This window comes from Pseudonaja textilis, chromosome 18, assembly GCF_049901715.1.
Source record: "Pseudonaja textilis isolate UNSWEBS1 chromosome 18, rPseTex1.2, whole genome shotgun sequence".
Taxonomy (NCBI): domain Eukaryota; kingdom Metazoa; phylum Chordata; class Lepidosauria; order Squamata; family Elapidae; genus Pseudonaja; species Pseudonaja textilis.
The window spans coordinates 7,886,704-7,905,826 of record NC_142007.1 but is presented as its reverse complement, the minus strand read 5'-3'; the positions used below and the strand labels follow the sequence as shown (position 1 = coordinate 7,905,826).

The 19,123-nt window shown below is 46.0% G+C and overlaps 1 protein-coding gene and 1 long non-coding RNA gene across 6 annotated transcripts in view; one reads left to right on the top strand and one right to left on the bottom strand.

Moving 5' to 3' along the window:
- The window catches only part of LOC148124491 (uncharacterized), a 45,234-nt gene that overhangs the window by 24,795 nt on the left and 1,316 nt on the right, over positions 1 to 19,123 (top strand). The window contains exons 3-4 of one of the 4 annotated variants that reach the window (XR_015739813.1): positions 9,066 to 9,156; positions 18,655 to 18,896. This is a non-coding gene — a long non-coding RNA (uncharacterized LOC148124491). Of the gene's footprint in view, positions 1 to 9,065; positions 9,227 to 11,617; positions 12,405 to 14,435; positions 14,842 to 18,654; positions 18,897 to 19,123 lie in introns of those variants that run through there. The other 3 variants (XR_015739815.1, XR_015739814.1, XR_015739816.1) reach the window with 3 other exon arrangements.
- Positions 1,970 to 15,750, bottom strand: NBL1 (NBL1, DAN family BMP antagonist). 2 transcript variants are annotated; one of them, XM_026721205.2, is made up of 4 exons: positions 15,117 to 15,750; positions 6,998 to 7,174; positions 5,288 to 5,399; positions 1,970 to 4,651 (listed from the first exon to the last, which is right to left on the bottom strand). In XM_026721205.2, the coding sequence occupies exons 2-4, from the start codon at positions 7,162 to 7,164 to the stop codon at positions 4,448 to 4,450; spliced, it is 483 nt and encodes a 160-aa protein (XP_026576990.1). In that variant the 5' UTR covers positions 7,165 to 7,174; positions 15,117 to 15,750; the 3' UTR covers positions 1,970 to 4,447. The 2 variants fall into 2 exon arrangements, with proteins under 2 accessions (XP_026576990.1, XP_087770960.1); XM_087914834.1 differs by having other exon boundaries at positions 15,346 to 15,636.

Here is a 19,123-nt window from a genome sequence, read left to right as displayed (position 1 = left end):
GGTTGTAGGTTTTCTAAAGGATGGAAGAATTCAGGGGTGACATGATCACAGTCTTCCGATATCTCGGGGGCTGCCCCAAAGAAGAGGAGGGTCAACTTATTCTCCTAAACCCCCGAAGGCCGGACAAGAAACGATGGATGGAAACTAATCTAGGAGAGAATGCAACCTGGAATTTAGGAGAAACTTCCTAAGAGGGAGGACAATTCACCAGTGGAACGGCTTCCCACCAGAATTCATGGGTTCTCCATCACTGGAGGTCTTTAAGAAGAGACTGGACAGCCACTTGTCTGAAATGGTAGTCTCCAGCTTCAGCAGGGGGCTGGACTAGAAGACCTCCAAGGTTCCTTCCAGTTTCTATTCTATTCTATTCTATTCTATTCTATTCTACTCTATTCTACTCTACTCTATTCTATTATTTCTACTCTATTCTATTGCATTCTTTCATTACTCTATTCTATTCCATACTGTATTCTATTCTAATTTTCTATTTGTTATTCCATTCTCATTATCTCTATTCTATTCCATTCTATTCTACTCTAATTCTTCTGTTTTACCTATTCTATATCTGCATTCTAATTCTATTCTATTCTATTCTATTCTCTATTCTATTCTACATTCTAATTCTATTCTATTCTATTCTATTATTTATATTCTATTCTATTCCTATTCTTTCATTACTCTATTCCATTCCATACTGTATTCTATTCTATTTTCTATTTGTTATTCCATTCCATTCCTATTTTCTATTCTATTCTATTGTTTATACCTATTCTATTATCTTTCTTCTATTCTATTCTATTCTATTCTATTCTATTCTATTCTATTCTATTCTATTCTATTCTATTCTACTCTACTCTACTCTACTCTACTCTACTCTATATTCTCTTCAATCCCCTAAATTCAAGACAACGAAATTGTGTATTTTTGAGAGCTACCACGTCAAAGAGAACGAAAACCATATTTCCCTTCCTGCTGTTGAACGTGTGGGCATGAGATGTGCTGAAGTCGAGATGCTTCATCCGATGATCGTTTACCTGTGAGTAATTACGGGCTGCCTGGGCGCATTGCACTAGCCACAGCCTGGGATCCATCCAGCCCCTCGCTCCCCATTTGGCACTTTGCCTGGGATTCCTCCTCCTCACCAGCCCCCTGCGCTTTCTTTCCAAGTACAGGTAGTCCTCTAATTACAACGGCTCATCTAGTGACTTGTGGCCGTTTTCACACTTACGACCCTCGCAGTGTTCCCCATGGTCACCTGATCAAAATTCAGGCGCTTGGCAACCATCTCATAGTTATGACGGTCTTAAGCGTTCGCGGCGGTCATGCAGTCCCGTTTTGCGACCTTGTGACAGGCAAAATCCACCGGGGGGGGAGGGGGAGAGCCAGATTCAGCTCATCACCGTGCGACTTAACAATGGCAGTGGTTCACTTAACAACGGGGCGGTAGAAAGTTTGTGAAATGGGGCAAAATTCGCTTCTTGACAATTCTCTCGCTTCGCAGCACCAAAGGTTGGGCTCAGTGGTGCAGGGGTGGGATTCCAATTTTTTTTTACTACCGGTTCAGTGGGCGGGGCTTGGTGGGCGGGGCTTGGTGGGCGTGGCAGGGGAAGGTTACTGCAACATCCCCCTTCCCTCCCCTCCCCACTAACCTGCTTTCCAGCTCTGTTCTCCTGGGCAGGATCAGCTGGGACTCAGGGGGAGGCAGAGAATAGATGGGGTTGGCGGGGCCAGTCAGAGGCGGTATTGGGACGGTTCTCCCAACGACTCAAACTTTCTACTATTGATTCTCCAGAATTGGTCGGAACCAGCTGAAGACCACCGCTGCAGTGGTGGTCGTAAGTCGGGGGTGGCCTGTACAGACTGGAACCCAAGCTCTTCCATCAGCGGCTTTGCATCAGCTGGCGAGACCCTGGATGGACAGCTAGCAAGCCAACCGATGGCTGATTTGGAGACAATTCACAGGCAAGCATTGCTTATTTAACAAGGTGTTTAACCAGCAGGGTGTAACCTACAGAGATGTTTTTTTCCCCCACCCACACAAATGTCTCAAAAATAGTCCTTTTTTCCCCCAGGACCCAATTATCTCAGCAGTTTTGGATGGATTTCTGCACCTCTGCAGACGGCTGGACAAAGAGCAGGCGGGTCCTTAGACACGTGTAGCATTTTGGTACCTACTAAGAGACAAAGGGGTGCACAGTGGCTAAGACGCTGAGCTTGTCAATCAGAAAGGGTTCTGCAGTTCGAATCCCCAGCGCCACATAACGGAGTGAGCTCCCATTACTTATCCCAGCTTCTGCCAATCTAGCAGTTCGAAAACACGTAAAAAATGCAAGCAGGAAAATAGGGACCCCTTTGGTGGGAAGGGAACAATGTTCGGTGCATCTTCAGCATTTAGTCCTTCCGGCCACATGACCACGGAGACATCTTCGGACAGCGCTGGCTCTTCTTGGGCTTTGTGACAGAGAGGAGCACCATCCCGCAGAGCCGGAAATGTCTAGCACGGATGTGCGAGGGGAACCTTTTAACTTAAGAGAAAGAGGGAGAAATGCATGTCGCACACTGCAATTTCCCTCTTTTCCATATTCTGGGAGAGTTGGAGATTTATTTTTTTTTAAACTATGGTTTTTGACTTTAAAGTGCATTCAACCGATTTTAATCCATGTGGGCCTTTGCGAACGGTGTCCTGGCACTGGCCATTTTCAGTTAGTGTGAAATGTAGCAAATTTGGGAAATTGGAAACCTCGGTGTTTAGGTGGGAGTTCTTTCTGGCTTTCTTGGTTCACGAGCGAGAAGGGGGGTGGGGGCTGTTTGTGGATGGCCCCGTGTGAGCTCCGTGGTCAAGTTTGAAGACAAAAACGTCGAGAGAGAAACGACAACCTTTTCGGACACCACACAGAGTCCCAGATTTGTTCGGAAGCAATGCCAACGGGCTGCTGCAGAAGGATTTAATTCTTCAGTCTTGCTTTGGCTCGTTTGGTTCAAAATGGCCCAAATTTGAAATCCCCATCCCTCCCTCCCTCCCTCCCTCCCTTCCTTCCTTCCTTCCTTCCTCCCTTCCTTCCCCCTTGTTTTCCAAAAGTCACAGATGTTCCCCATGCCTTTGTTGTCTTGCTAAAGTGCTACTTGGAAGGAAAGACTGATCTGGAACACAAGAGATGGAAGGAAACCACAGGGACTGTTGGCTTCTAAAACATGGCTGGGCTTTAGCGGATGCAAGCAACGACCAACCCCAACAGTTCCTCCAAAGAAACCCCCGTACCCCACAGCCCCGTCCCCCTAAAACTTGTGATAAGGTGTGAGAATGTGGAGAGTCTGTCTCCAAATGGCGTCCGAGCAAGGAAGACCAAAGGCCCAGCTGCAGAGGAAATAAATCCCCGTTTTTCTCCGCCTCTTTCCCACAAACATGACTAGATTTATGGCAGAGAGGGGGCCATTCTCAAGAGACCGCTCTCCAGAGAGAGAAGAGAGCCATCTGAACAAACTCTTTCTCGAGCAGCTTCTGTGTGCGTTGTACGGATCGTGTCCCGGCGACGGGAGTTGGCATTCAACCTCCTCTTGATTGAGGAAAAAAGGGGAGAAATTATTTGGGCGCCACGAGCTCGGGGCCAAAAGCGCAAGTCAATCGAGTTGGATAGCATCCTCCAGAAGCTCCGGACTACAACTCCCATCCCAGAGCCTCTGGCCAACAGCCCTTCCTGGATGCTGTGATGGAAACCGAGGTCCGGTACCCCCGAGGACCACAAATCTGGTTTGGAGGTTGCCTTTCCAAAATACATTCAAGATCTTCCATGTTACCGGAAGCCATGAAGGAAGCTTCAGAGCCAAGATTGTTCAGGTAGGATTTCAACAGGGGTTACGGCAGTTTCTCTTCACCCTCTTTGCCCACAGAGTCCACAGAGAAGAAAGTTTAAACTCTGTTCTGGTCAAAGTTCATAATACTGCTGAACAAGGTTTCTCCTCAGTCTGGCACACACACATATATATATGTATATTTACACACACACAGTCCCTTCCCATGTTCCTAAGTGGCACGCCGAGGGACATGGCAAGAAAGCCCGCCTCCTGCCCAGTTGTGGGCAATGATCTCAAAAGCCAAGGGCCGGGGAGATGCCTTCCCTTCCTGTTGGCCACCTTCCACTTCACCACCCCCAAATCTGAAACTGGCAGAATCTTCCACCGGGGAATTACAAAAACGGTTCCCTTCACCAGCTGGCGATGGTGACGCCATCTTGGCAGGAAAAGGGGCTTTGGGCTCTCTTTTCTTCTTCGTCCTTCCGATTCCCAAATCCAGACAGGCGTCCCCACCCACAGCAAGCCCCCACCCCCTGGATTCTGTGCCTCAGTTTCCCCACTTTCGCCCACCGGAACAGGGAGGGAGAGGAAAGAGAAAGAGAAGAGAGAAGCGGGGAGAGCAACGGAGGAGTTTGGGGGGGCTTCGGGCGGGAGTTCAGTCATACTCCGGGCGGGCGTGGAGCTTGGCAGCCTCGCCTGCAGGGAGGTGGATGAAGGGGCCGTCGGGATGGGGGCGTTCTTCGAGGTTCAGGTACTCCGGCTGGCCTAACTCGCACGCTTGGCAGCTGCAGTGCAAGATTTTTTCCACCAGTTTGTCCACACGGGAGCTGTATTCGTTGTGGGGACAGTCCAGCGAGACCTGGAAAAAAAGAGGAGGCAGGATGAGGAGGTGTGTAGCAGGCCCCCAAATTCTTAGGAATGGGCTCGGAAGGAAGAAGCCCCCTTCCTCTCCTAGGAGGTGCCCCAAACCTGACTTTAAAATCACCCAATTCTCTACAAAATGTGGGTTGTTTTGTTTGCTTCTGCTTAGTCTACTCTAGCTGGGATTTTCCTACGCCCCTTAGCGCGCCTGACCACCCTCTCTCTCCGCGTCCCTATCAGTGGTGGGATTCAAATTTTTTTATTGCCAATTCAGTGGGCGTGGCTTGGTGGGCGTGGCAGGGGAAGGATACTGCAAAATCTCCCATTTCCCTCCCCACCCCACTAACCTGCTTTCCAGCTCCGTTCTCCTGGGCAGGGCAACCCAAGGAGACCCAGCCGTTCAGCTGGGACTCAATGGGAGGCGGAGAATAGAGGGGGTCGGCGGGGCCAGTCGGAGGTGGTTCTTTTGCCGGTTCTCTGGGCTACTCAAAATTTCCGCTACCGGTTCTGGAGAACCGGTCAGAACCGGCTGAATATCCACCTCTGATCCATAAAGGGAAGGACTGTGTTGCTGCAAATGGGCACCCCGCGTGCAATCCACACCCTTATCCCAGGGCAAAGCGCAGAGACTCACGATATCCCACTGGATGTTTGAGGGCATGCAGGAGTCGCAATGCACCAGGGACTCCGTCGACCGCGGCAAAGTGTTGGGGACGCTGTAGCTGAAGCACTGGCCCATGCAGGCTCTGGGAGAGGAGGAAGAAGGAATTAGGGCAGCGGTTCCCAAATTTTTTCAGTCCACCGCCCCCTTGGAGCTACAAACTCATTCCTCGGTGCCGCCCACCCAGGGGCAAGATTCAAATTTCTGTGGGCGTGGCCTAATTCGGGGGCGTGGCTTGCTGGTCACGTGACTTGGTGGGCATGGCTTGCTGGTCATGTGACTTGGTAGGCGTGGCTTGAGGGGCGTGGCTTGCTGGTCACATGACCGGGTAGGTGTGATTTGGTAGTCATGTGACTGGGTGGGCGTGGCCAGGTAACTGGCCAACCAAATACAAGTGGTCCTCACTTAATGGCCAGTTGTTTAGCAAGTGTTCTAATTTATGACTGGCCTCCCCAGAGCTACTTGACCTGTTTTTGGAGTTTTGACAGCCACGCGCACACACACACACACACACACACACCCTTCAAATCCTGCTGGAGCAGGTCATTGCACTAGAAACGGCAAAGCATCTCTGATTAGAGTCCAGTAGTGAATAGAATCTAATCAGAGATGCTTTGCCGATTCTTGTTGATTTGTTTTATTTGTATTTCTTTATTTTATGTTGCTGAATTGCATTGATATGTGTGTCCCTTCTTGTGCCCAGCCCAGAAGCTGTTGTGATTCTTTGCAGCAAAAACTACCGACCTCTGGCTTTGCTCTACGTTTCAAACATGCTGCCATTGCTGCGTTAGGGTTATGTTTTGGTGGAACTCGGTGTCCTGGGTCTGCCTGATGCCCACAGGGGGCCCCATTTGGAGGGGAAAGTTTGGCACAGAAGGAAGAGCTCCAACTCTTCGGCTTTTTAAAAGATTCCCGGCACCACCAGACCCCCAGCACGGGTGGGCTAATGTGGGCATCCTTCCCAAGGAAAGCCAACAGCAACAGGAATTGCTGTCCAAATTTGCATAGAATAACAGAGTTGGAAGGGACCTTGTAGGTCATCTAGTCCAACCCCCCTGCCCAAGCAGGAGACCGTACACCTCTGATGGTGAACTTATGGCACGCATGCCACAGGTGGCATGCAGATCTATTTGTGTGGGCAGCTGATTTTCAGGCCTTTTCGGCCTTCCTGTGAAACACGCCCATTTTTCGTCCTGCAGAGGCTGCAGAGGTTTCCTTCAAGCCTCTGAGAGGCCGAAAAAGGCCTCAAATGGACCCAAAATCAGCTGGGAGGTGCAGTGCAGATAATGGGGCGGTGGGGGGATCAGGCATGCATGTGCAGGGGGCGTGGGACGGCTGTGCTGTTCTGAGTGCTGGTGCGCAAGCATGCAAGCACACAATTTTTGGCACAGGAGCCCCCAAAAGTTAGCCACCACTGCCCTATAACATGTTTACAATTATAAGTATGCTAGTACAATTAATACGATCCTAAATAAGCTAATATAATTACAAATACTGTTATAATTATTACATGCATTATTATCACTATCAGTCCACCTGTTGTTTTCTTCCTTTGTAAATGGAAGTGCCTTCACAATACGCTGCTTTCAAAGTATTTATTGATATATAAATAATTAAAAAAAAACTTGACTTCAAAAGAGAAAAGACGGTGGAATCAGGAGGCTGAGAGTGGAGGGGCCATACCTGTTCTGGATGGATTTAGAATTGCATCCGGTGTGTCCGATAATCTGGGTGATGTTCTTGGCCTCGCACCAGGCGTTCTTGTCCGGAAACAGGGCGAGTTTGTTAATGTGAGACGGGGCAGATAAACTCAGGCAGGGGAGGAACGCGCTCAGCAGAAGCCTCAGCATCCTGGCTTGCCTGGAAGTGGGTTCAAAAGAAGCTTTTTTAAATGGTCGGAAAAGAACATTTTCCCCCCTCCCCTCTGTTCCTCTCTCAAAGTTCCCAGGCTATACATTTCTGACTCTGCGTAGGACTTAACGGCCACCAGTCAGCCCAACATTTCCGTTGCTGAGCGAGACGGTGGCTACGTGAGTTGTGTGCCCCGTTTTAAGACCTTCTGTGCCACCGTTGTTAAGCGAATCACCGCATTTGTTAAGCTAGTAATCAGATTCAAGAAGAGATTGGACTGCCACCTGACAGGAAGGGTGTAGGGTCTCTCCTGCTTGGGTGGGGTGGGGTGGGGGGGTTGGACTAGATGACCTCCAAGACCCCCTTCCAACTCTGTTAAAATCTGTAATCAGGTTGTTAAAGGAATCTGACTTCCCCATTGACTTCTGCCTGCCAGAAGGTCCCCAAAGGAGATCACGTGACCCCCGGGGAATGCTGCGACCGTCATAAATACGAATCAGTTGCCCGAGCATCCAAATTTTGACCACGTGACCTTTGAGAATGCTGCAATGGTCATTAGTGTGAAAAACGGTCATAAGTCCGTTTTCTTGGGTCTGCTGTAACTTTCAACAGTCACTGAATGAATTGTTGTAAATCGAGGGCTATGTGTATACAAAAAATCCACCAAACCTCAAGACTATTCTATTTCTTTTTTAAAAAAATCCTTCCACATTTCTAAAGAGAGATTCTTCAGTCTCTTGTTGAGAACTGGAATTGTTTTTAAAAGAGAAAGAGAGATTGCAGTCCATAATGAGTTTGCATTTCTGCATCTGAAGACATTCTGCATAAATCAAACACTCTGCTAAGCAGCTTATCTAGGAGTAAAAATGCACTCTCCTAAAACAGTGTAAATAAAATAGATGCAATACACAAAAAATGACATTTTTAAAAAAATAAAAAATAAAGCAATAAGACTAATTTTTTAAAAAAATGGAAGGGTGTTCTATAGGTTTTCTTGAAGGCAGGTAGAATTTTAAAAGGAAGCCACAACAAACCGTTCCAGGAATGGGTTTAAACGAGCAGAAGTAAGTTGTGTGACTGAAATAGAATTTTATATTATAATTCAAAATTCTTATATAGCTAAGTGTGAGAAAAAGACTGCAATTTAGCATATGGGCCAGCAGGGGTCACTGCAAGGAAAGGCAAATGGATAAAATCTAGTTTTATGGATTATTATTTTTTTGCAAAGTTTGCTTTTAAAAAAGTAAAGATAAAGAAAACAAAAGTAAAAACTACAAATTCTGTGTTGTCTTCCTGGAAATATCCATGTTGTTTTCTCAGCAAAAATGTAGGTTAGGTTATTCCAAGAGGTCTCCAAACTTGGCAACTTTAAGACTTGTGGACTTCTTCGACTCCCAGAATTAAAGCTGCCAAATTTGAGGATCCCTGGGTTATTATTCTGTGAAATTTGACTTTCCAAACTACCAGATTTCCTGGTGGTGACTTGTCTAAGGAAAATCTCGGCCACGCCCTTTCCTTTAGCAACTTGTTCTGGGTCTGTGAACATTTTTCCGCTGAATGCTTCATCTCAAAAAGTCTGGGAAGTTGGTAAGTGGTGCAGGATTGCCCTACCTATTAGAGAGAAATTGGGCTTCGAAGCCAAAGATGTTATCTACATTTTATCCTTAGGCGGAGTTAAATATTTCCAAACTTTTTCACCGCCTCCTGCTATTATTTGACATTATTTCCATGATGAGCAATGTTCTGTTCATGACAATACTCCCACAAGTTTTGAAAAAGCCTTAAGCAAGATCGGTTTAAGTTGTCATTATTTGCCTGGGACAATTGCCCACAGAATGGGGTTGCTGATTGGATGCTATAAATATTTTCATATTTTCCTCTATATGGCTGCCATTTACAGATGTGAAGTCAAGCAAGATCCAGAACCAGACTAAATCCAGCAATCGATGTTTATCTGGAGAAGGAATTCCGAATTATTGTAGATATCCTAGGTGAGTTGGTAATTTATAATGCAGCTTGTGAAAACTGATGCATTTTAATAAAAGGAAATGCTCTAGCAAACTCCTTCTGGAGTGATGGTGGTGATCTAAAACTGAGCTGATTCTTAGTGGACTGATCTGGAAAAAAAATCTGGTTTGAATGGTGGATCACAAGGAAATGGGCAAAGATTTGGGGTAGAATAGTGCTTTGCAGGAAGCATCCCTGGAGGAGGATTGAATAAATGAAATTCAAGGGTGCAAAAAGTAAGATTCTACATTTAGGCAAGAAAACCAAAATGCCACAGGTACAGCCTAGGTGGTACCTCGCTCAATAGTAGTAACGGTGAGAGAGACCTTGGAGTCCTAGTGGACAACCACTTAAATCTGAGCCAGCCGTGTGCAGCAGCTGCCAAAAAAGCCAACGCGGTTCTAGGCTGCAGAAACAGAGGGATAGAATCAAGATCACATGAAGTGTTCCTAATAATATAACTTTATAAGGTAAGGCCGCCCTTGGAAGACTGAATTCAGTTTTGGTCGCCACAATGTAAAAAAGAGGTTGAGGCTCTAGAACGAGTGCAGAGGAGAGCAACAAAGAGGATTAGGAGGCTAAAACATATGAAGAATGGTTGGGTATGTCTAGTGATTAATGAAAAGAAGGACCAGGGCAGACAGGATAGCAGTCTTCCAACATCTCAGGGGCTGCCCCAAAGAAGAGGGAGTCAAGCTATTCTCCAGAGCACCTGAGAAGGCAGGACAAGAAGCAATAAATGGATGGAAACTAACCAGGGAGAGAAGCAACTCAGAACCAAGGAGGAATTTCCTGATAGTTAGAACAATTAACCAGTGGAACAACTTGCATCTAGAAGCTGTGAATGCTCCAACATTGGAAGTTTTTAAAATGATGTTGGATAACCCTTTGTCTGAAGTGGTGTAGGGTTTCCTGCCTAGGCAGGGGGTCGGACTAGAAGACCTCCAAGGTCCCTTCCAACTGTGTCTATTCTATTCTATTCTATTCTATTCTATTCTATTCTACTCTACTCTACTCTACTCTACTCTATTCTAAATGCTTTTAAGAAAAACTTGGGGATGTCTCTGTGAAGTCACCAGGAACTGAGCTTATCTCAAGGGAGGCTCTGATTTAATTTATGTAAAGAGAAAGAAAATTTGCCTCGTTATTAAAAAGAAAACCATAGGAAAACAAAGGCGCTCAACAGATCACGCTGGCTGGCGAATCAGTGTGATTTCAGGAAATCAGACAAGATGGCTTAACCAGAAGATGATTAACAGGTAGACAGACAGGCTCGTGCGCACGTATCTCTAAAGTCTTCCTTCGGATAATAACTCGCCTCTAATACATTGTGTAAGGCATGCATGCTGCAATTGTGATGGAATAAATGGAGTCCCCCCGTGGGGAACCCATTCAGCATATTTACATCTTTTTAATTTATTGCTCTGTCCTTCCTAGCCTCTTCCCCGAACATTTGGAAAAGACGTAATTCTGCTTTGGGAGTTGAGCAAGGTCTCTTTCTCTCTCTCTCTCTCTCTCTCTCTCCTCCTGAGGGTGGGGACAGAGGGCAGCCTGCCAAGCGAAACGAAATGAGGGCAAAGATTAAAGGTGCCAACAAGGGAAGTTAAAGTAGCACCGAACATTTCGTAGTGTAGATTGTATCCAGAATGCATGGAAGATTTTTGTAGGAGCATTTTGCTTTTTTTTTTTTGCGGGTGGGGGGAGGAAGTACAGCCGCACCAATTTGTAACTCGGTGAGAACTAATAATGATTCGCTCAACAACATATCAATTGTATTATTTGCACAAATCTTAAGTGTACAAAGCTAGAGAAGAACCAATCCCTTTCTTTCTTTCTTTCTTTCTTTCTTTCTTTCTTTCTTTCTTTCTTTCTTTCTTTCTTTCTTTTTCTTTCTTTCTGTCTCTCTTTCATTCTTTTTCTTTCTTTCTCTTTCTTTCTTTCTTTCTTTCTTTCTTTCTTTCTTTCTTTCTTTCTTTTTGTCTCTCATTCTTTTTCTTTCTTTCTCTTTCTGTCTTTCTTTTGTTCTTTCTCTCTCTCTCTCTTTCTTTCTTTCCTCCTCCTCCCTCTTTCTTTCTTTCTTTTTCTTTCTTTCATTCATTCCTCCTCCTCCCTCTTTCTTTCTTTCTTTCTTTCTTTCTTTCTTTCTTTCTTTTTCCTTCCTTCCTTCCTTCCTTCCTTCCTTCCTTCCTTCCTTCCTTCCTTCCTTCCTTCCTTCCTTCCTTCCTTGCTTTCTTGAGGAAAATAGCCACATCTTTGCAGAGATGCTGTTAGCATCAAGAGTTCAAATCGCTTTCCGTCTGGATATTGGAAGGTGCAATTGTCTCGCTTGGGCGCTGGGCAGAGGATGATGGTTTTGGATGCCATCAGAAAGAAGCAGGACTTTTTTCTTAAAATGGACCTTCATATTTTGCACTTCCCCAATCCTTGTTTTTTCCCCGATCCCAGAAGAAAACATTGCAGTGAACAGCCCAGCAGAGAAAAAAAGTTGGAAACTCTAGTTTCCAAACAGGAGGAATTTTTCCCCTCTTTTATTAGAAAAAGAAGACAAAAGACAGCAGGTGGGATCTGGCTAAACCGCTGGAAAGAGGATGGTGCAGCCTTTACTTCAAGAAAACCGAGCTAAAGAGGCATTCAAAGAAGAACTGGAAAGAGTTATGAATTTAAAAGCAGGGTCAATTCTCCTTAACTGACAAAACTTTACACAAATCTTCTGTCTTTGCAACAAAAACATAATTTCCATTTATCCCCAAATGAGTGATTTTTCCCACAGGAATAAAGATATTGCAGGACCCAATTTAGCAATTGCACTATTACATGAAAAAAAGCCAGGATGAAGGTAAAAAGACGGGAAGATATTTAACTCCGTTGGTTGGGGATGAGGAGGGGGCATTCATTTATGTATTTTCAGTATTTATTTATTTCTAGTATGCATGATCTGTTTTAAAGGGCTCTCTGTGGTGTGCAACATCTCATCACGCCGAGACAAAAAAAATCAGAGTTAAATCCTGACTGTACTTAAAAAAGCCACCAAAAAGCAAAGATAATCCTTCTTCCATCCTAAAAGGGGCAGCCCCATTAGCCAGGTGAATCCAAAACCACATGGGAATAAAAACAGTTTTAACCTGTTCACGGAATTGCAGGATTTTACTGCAGGAGCATGCCTGAAAGGATGTATTAGCTGGCTGACACGCAGGGGACATTAGATGTTAGGTCTGTTGGTCTGTGGCCAACAATGCTGAGGGATCGGGAAGGAAGCTTAGAAAAGGGTGTTTGGCTTGCTTTTAACTTGGTTTGCACATCCAGGAAAAAACTTAAGACCTTCACAAAACTCCATCGTGCGCGGATGACCCCCTTGCAATCATGGCTACTTCTGGAGAAAATGGTGATCCTGGTTTTCTCCCAAACCAGGATCACAAGGGTGTGGCAATCAAGGTTAGCTTCAAAAGGGAACCTTCCCAATTCTGTTATTCTGTGAATGTTAGGAATCCCACAAGCCCCCTTCGGGGCATGGAAGGAACCAAGCTAACCAGGTTTACCCCTCCCATTTTCCTATCCCACATCCTGGGAGCGGAGCATGGAGCATCCAATATTCCCACCAGCTTTCCTCTCTCAAGTCCTAACTTGGCCTGATCCGGTTTGGCTTCTCGAGGGAAGCAAGACGGGGCACGTTTTCGGATTGAAAAGCCCAAATCGTAAAGAGCGAAACCAGGGTTGTCCTCTTTAGTGGAAAAGCGAAAGGTCTCAGAGCTCGTTTTCACCCAGAAAAAAAAAATGGGGGCGATTAAAGAAATCAGAGGGGAAGAGAAAGAGCTTCTTGTAACTGAGGATGTCGTAGGTTTATTTTTTGGGGGGGAATACTTTTTAGAAGCCCCTTTCCCCCCCCTCAAAGCATTAAGAATCTGCTTAAAAGCTTCTGTTGTCCCTTTGAAGAATTTTTGTGTTCTCTTCTGAGTGTCTACTTTAAATCAAGTAGCGGCTTGATTTGAAGGGTTTTATCGCCCACATACAGAAGGACAAAAAAGAAAGTAGAACCTTCCTACCAGGGTAATCTTACCTCCCGTAAACAATTCACCACCCAATGCTGCAAAGTAAAAGGGGATGATAATGACAGGTTGGTTGCAAACCAAGGAGTGATTTTAAACGTGGTTCCCGTCCTGTTGTTTTTTTTTAAGCGACTTCACGGGTAGCTTCGTTCGCTTGGTTGGTCCAACTTGTCTTTTTCTCAAATTTAAGGGAAAAAAAAACCCCCCACCTCGTTGAAGCTGTCCTGTGACTGAGCATTATTTGATCTGATTTTTGCTAAGTGGATAATAACAGCCGCTGCACAGCATTTCCAGAGAGAGATCATATTTAACGGTGTAAATATCTACTAAAGCAAATTTGGTAGTCAAACTATTTAGAATCACCTTAAAACAATACAGAGGTTTTTTTACCCCTAAGGGAGCCCAAGGAAATGTCATTTTTAACAGAGGTAATAATAGGTTGTTGTTTTTTTAATCCCTTTGGGTAACCGCGGAATTGTTTCTTTAAATGCACACGATGTTTTAACTTCATTTTTTTTTAAACAGTACGAAGACAGCTTGTTCAAAGATAATGTTTTTCCCTCTGGTATTCAAAGTTAGGCCCAAATTAATGCGTTTCAGATCTCTCTTTTCCATTCTGAATCAGCGGTAAGAGAGAAAAGAGATAAAAGATTAGAAGATGTTCCTGAAAACATTTCCAGGCTGGGATTTTTCACTGATTTTTTTTTTCCTTCCTTTTTTGTCATTGAGCCGAGAAAGGATCGTGGAAAGACAGATGGAAATATTTTAATGGCTGAAAAACTGGTTCCCCCCAGCAGCACGTTTCTCATCTGTAACTAATTTATTTGCTAAGATTTCTCCTCTTTCAAGCCATCCATCAGAGGGGAGGATAAGAGGAAAGAGAGCGTGTGGGGGGGGGGGAGCATTTGAAAAATATCTGGACTTGATGAGTGGCAAAAAGATGCAGGTTTGCCCTCCTTTCACACAACAACCCCTCGGAAAAGGGGGGTGAAGAAGAATTATCTTGTAGACTAGCATCTTTGACCTTTGGCTGCCTGGCCAGGGGAAAATAATTTTCAAATTGCTAATGACAAACCCCCCTCCAAAAAAACACAATCTTTTGGAATTGTTGGTACATTTATAGCTGAAAGGGAAAAAAAGTACATTATTTCTTTGGAATGAATGCTTCTCGGTCCACCCAGGTGTGTCCATCTGCAAGTGCTCTTTACCTGCCTTTCTAGGTGAATTTCTGAAGATGACTTTGTTCCCGTGATTGACACCCCAAATAAACACACCCACCTTCCAGGGGAAAACAAGGTGTGCGAATGTTTACAAGTGAAAAAGTGGGGAGAAAAACTTCCAACCCGTTTTTTTCAGTGATGGTGATCTCCATTGTGTAGAAAAATCCCTCCGAAACATAAATTGTAAGTGATGAATTTTTTGAAAGGCGAGAGGGGCCGGCCGCATCTCCCTGTGGGCATACAATGTGGAATTCCACATTTGTTTCCTTTTAAAGCTTGGAAGCTCGTAAGCGAGTTGTAAGAACCGCTAAATGCTCGTGTGTGTGATTTGAGCTTGGGTTCATGGACCTGTAAGCCATGATACGAAACAGGAGGCTGAATCCACAAAACAGGTTGAAGCATTTACTTGCAGCCCCCAAACTGTAGACAAGCCCGTGGTCAAATCAATGGCATCTTCTACTTAAAGGTTCAGAAGAAAGAGGGAAAAAGAGAAACAGGCTTTCAGTTTAACAGCAAAGAAAAAAAAACAGACATTTCCCCCCCAAATACCCTTTTATAAGTCGAATTTAGCACGAAGTGTGGTCCTAGGTTAGAGTTCAGGCAGTGAAATCCCGCAGAACAGTTTGTAAACCTGAAAGCGGAGGAGTTATTTGGAAAAGGATTTTTTAAAAATCGACTCACCCTCTGGAACAGGAGTTCGATCCCGTGGAAAAAAAACAAAAACCACAGACCTCTTGCAGCAGCCAAAGATTAAAACAGGGTTGTCCAACCAAGTCCACTGGAGCGACAGCCCAAATCCAGGTTTAAATCCGTGCCTTATAAAATCTCCGAAAAGTTATGTTTGCGAGAGCATCCCAGGATTATAAAAGAAAAACCAAAAAGGAAGGAGGGAGACAATTAGCAAACTTACTTTCCGTGTCGATTTGCAGAGAGATCCAAACTTTCAGTCAACTGCAAGTAATTTTTATCTCTCCGGGACCAACCTGGTCAGCGTAAAATGCAGCAAAAGGAGGAAAAAAACCTTGAAATTGTCTCAAAGGTCCAGAAACAGACACGAAAAATCACGAAGTTCCTGCAGGCTGGAGCAGTGAAGGTGGAAGGGAAAAAGTTAGGTTTTTAGACCAAACCTAACACAGCTTTTAGACACAGCACCTTCCTGGTCAGGGAGAAGCTGTTCAGAATTTGCTCCTTCCCCAAAGTTTCCGCCGCATCTTAAGGCAGAGTTTAAATCTGTTAGTCCGTCCTCCTCCTCCTCCTCTTCCTCCTCCTCCTCCTGCTGTCTCTGTCTTTCAGCTCTTCTGGCTCCTGTCAGTTCAGGAGGAGGAAAGCAAGAGAGAATTTTTTAAAGCATCTCAAATAGAGCAACAAAGAGGATTTAGGGGACTGGGGACTAAAATATATAAAGAACATAAAAAGAACAGTTGCTGGAATCGGGGATGTCTAGTTTGATGATAAGGGTGACATGATAGTAGTCTTCCAATATTTGAGGGGCTGCCCCAAAGGAGAGGGAGTCAAGCTATTCTCCAAAGCACCTGAGAAGGCAGAAGCAATAAATGGGTGGAAACTAAACAAGGAGAGAAGCAACTTAGAACTAAGGAGGAAATTCCTGAGAGTTAGAACAAATTAATCAGTGGAACTACTTGCCACAAGAAGTTGTGAATGCTCCAACACTGGAAGTTTCTAAGAAGAGATTGGATGACCATTTGTCTGAAGTGGTGTAGGGTTTCCTGCCTAAGCAGGGGGCTGGACTAGAAGACCTCCAAGGTCCCTTCTAACTCTGTTATTCTATATTCTCTTCTATATTCCAAGAGGCAAGAACGAGCGATTTTGGGAGAAGAGAGGAGGGGGAAAAAAAGATAATTAGAAGCCCCCTTTGCTGGATTTTGCACCCCTCAAAATACTTTGCAAGTTGTGGCAGCTTTATTGAGACCTCCAGTTTTATAGAGGCAGTTTTACCTTTTGGTTTTCTTCTTTCGTGTCCCGAATGGGAGTGTGACTTAGCTGGGCTCTGCCTGGGTGCTTCCCTTGGATTAGAAGGTTCAGTTCTGGAAAGCTGGAAAGGCCGGGGATGCCCACAGCGCCAGAGGTTTAAACGGGATCTGCCGGAGCCCAGTTGAAATCTCATTTCAAGGGTGGGTGTGGTTTGCCCCTTCTAGGAAACCGGCTCTCCCCCCTTGGAGTTGAGCGAAACCTCCGAATATCGAAGCAGTCTATCGGACGGCACCCGTGGTAAGGGACGGCTGGCTTCTTTCCCCGTGCCCTGCTCTTGGGGTGCCAGGGGGAATCCACGGAAGGGTTGGGCCTTGGGGTGGGCGCCGGGGAGGCGGTAAAGCCTGTTTTAGCGCAGGAGTCAGGGGTGCCACAGGCTTGGCAGCTTCGCTTCTCGGCTCCTGGTGGAGTGCCAGAGCTCGGGGAACGTGTCGAGACAGGGCGAGAGTCCCGTGTGGGAGGGAAACGTCTCGGGCATCCACCTGTGCTCCGAACCCACACCTGGGCGCTCGGGAGAGGGGTGAGCAGCCTTCTCCCCGCCCACCCAACCTGCCGCCCCGATGGCATCCTGCTCCCTGCGCCCTCGGGCACGCTTCCGCAAGCAGCCGTGCCCACGATGAAGTGCGCAAAGGTCCCAGCTGGCATGTGTGAATCCTGGCAGGGGCTGCAGGGAACATCTGGGCTGCCTCCTTGGAATGCGGCTGGACGGCAGGGGGCAGGTCCGGCTTCCTGAGGCCCCAGATGCAAAACCTCCGCTGCTTCCTCTTCTCTGGCTATCGGCTTTCGTCCCTTTTGAAAGGGAGAAGGTTTTTAAAAAAGGAGGATTTGCGGACAAGTTCTTTTCACAAACTGGCAGGGAACGAGCCCAGAGAGCAGAATCTCAGAGTCAGAAGGGACCTTTGGAGGTCTTCTAGTCCAACCCCCCCCCCTGCTCAGAAAGGAGACCTTATCCCATTTCGGACAAATGGCTGTCCAGTCTCTTAAAAGCCTCCAGAGATGGAGCACCCGTACTTATACGCCTGTTTGGGAAAAGAAACCATGAGGAGATCTATGCATGTACTTTTTTAAAAGTCTTTTTTCTTTCTAAGGTAGTTCACAGCGGTTCTCTCGTTCCTTGTCCCAGCTTCTGCCAACCTAGCAGTTCGAAAGCACATAATAAAAATGCAAGTAGGAAAATAGGGATCCTTTTGGTGGGAAGGGAACAGCGTTGCATGCGCCTTCGGCGTTTAGTCCTGCCGGCCACATGACCACGGAGACGTCTTCGGACAGCGCTGGCTCTTCTTCGGCTTTGTGACGGAGATGACCAGCGCCCGCTAGAGCTGGGAACAACTAGCATGGATGTACAAGGGTTTTTTTAAAAATCATTTTAAGAAGCTGCTAAATTGTGACTCTGTATAGCTGGGAGTATTTTGATCAAAGCAACCAAGCTCCAGGCCCTGATGACTCCTTCAAATCTACCTTCAAATTTGCAGTGACAGTAATTCTGCATCCGAGGTTGCTAAATATTCAACTAATTTATATATTTATTTATTTTGGTCCATAATAAATGGCTGGAAATATCACTGAAACTCTCTCTGCTAAACATTCCCTCCGCCCCCCAATAAGGCCACAAGGAAGCCCCTTTCTTGTGGGCTTGGCAAGGAGAAATAAATAAATCCCAAGCGGGGATGGAGCCTGCAAATCCAGGAGGAGTCTACCCGAGTCGCGGAACAAGAGAGAGATTTCGCACTGATAGTCTACCTACCTGTTGGGGCTTTCCTTCTGCACCACCTACAGGGCTGGTTTTCAAGAGTTCTTAAATACGCTGCCAGGAAGCGTATTTCACCCCAGCGAGATCTAAGCAAGAGAGCCAAGCCACAAACTGGCAGCAAGAGCTGGAAAGCACGGGGACCCACAGCAGAACCACCATAAATGATGATTTGATCAGATTACCGTCTAGGAGCCCCCATCGCCTGGGTGGCCACTGTTTCACGCATTTACAAAGGGGTTTTTCTTCTCCCCAGCTTGGATTTGGGGAGAAGTATCTGGCCTTGAGCCTTTTAGGGCAGGGTGAAAAGGCATGCTGGGGGGTACCCAGAGGGCAGAAGAAGTGCCCACCAGGTCACTGCCCGTTGCCTGCCGTTGGCTGCCCACTCCTGGCCACTTCCCCTTCCAGCTCTATTTTGATTGATTGATTGATTTGAAGCCTTCATTGCAACATCCTAACTGTGCCTCTCCTTTTCCCGGGCAGCTGCTTCCGGCGTGTCTCTGCAGGAGTTCCCATTTGGGAATTTTTTGCTTCACGGCCCCCAAAACTTGGAAGGTGGTTTCATCCTTTCTGGCTGCTGAGATTTTGCTCTGCGGTTTCGGATTCTTGCAAAGATTCTGCGTTTCGCCTGGAGAGCCTCGCTTCCACCCACCGTTTTCCTCTCCTGGGCTAACCGCAGCCTCTTCCGTGTTGATCATGTCTCCAGGGGGACTCCCTGCCACAAGGTTTGATTTTATTTATTATTTTTATTTTTATTTTATCAAAAACCTACAATACAACAGAAACAAGAATAAGCATGTTTAAATGCAAGAAATGGGAACTAGTAATTGGGGACAGTAGGACAGGGATGGCAGGCACGGTTGTACGCTTAGGATCGCGGCTTTGAAAAAACCGAGATGGGATCAGGCAGAGAAAGGCCCGAAGTCGTACATGGTCGAATTAGGGCCCCCCT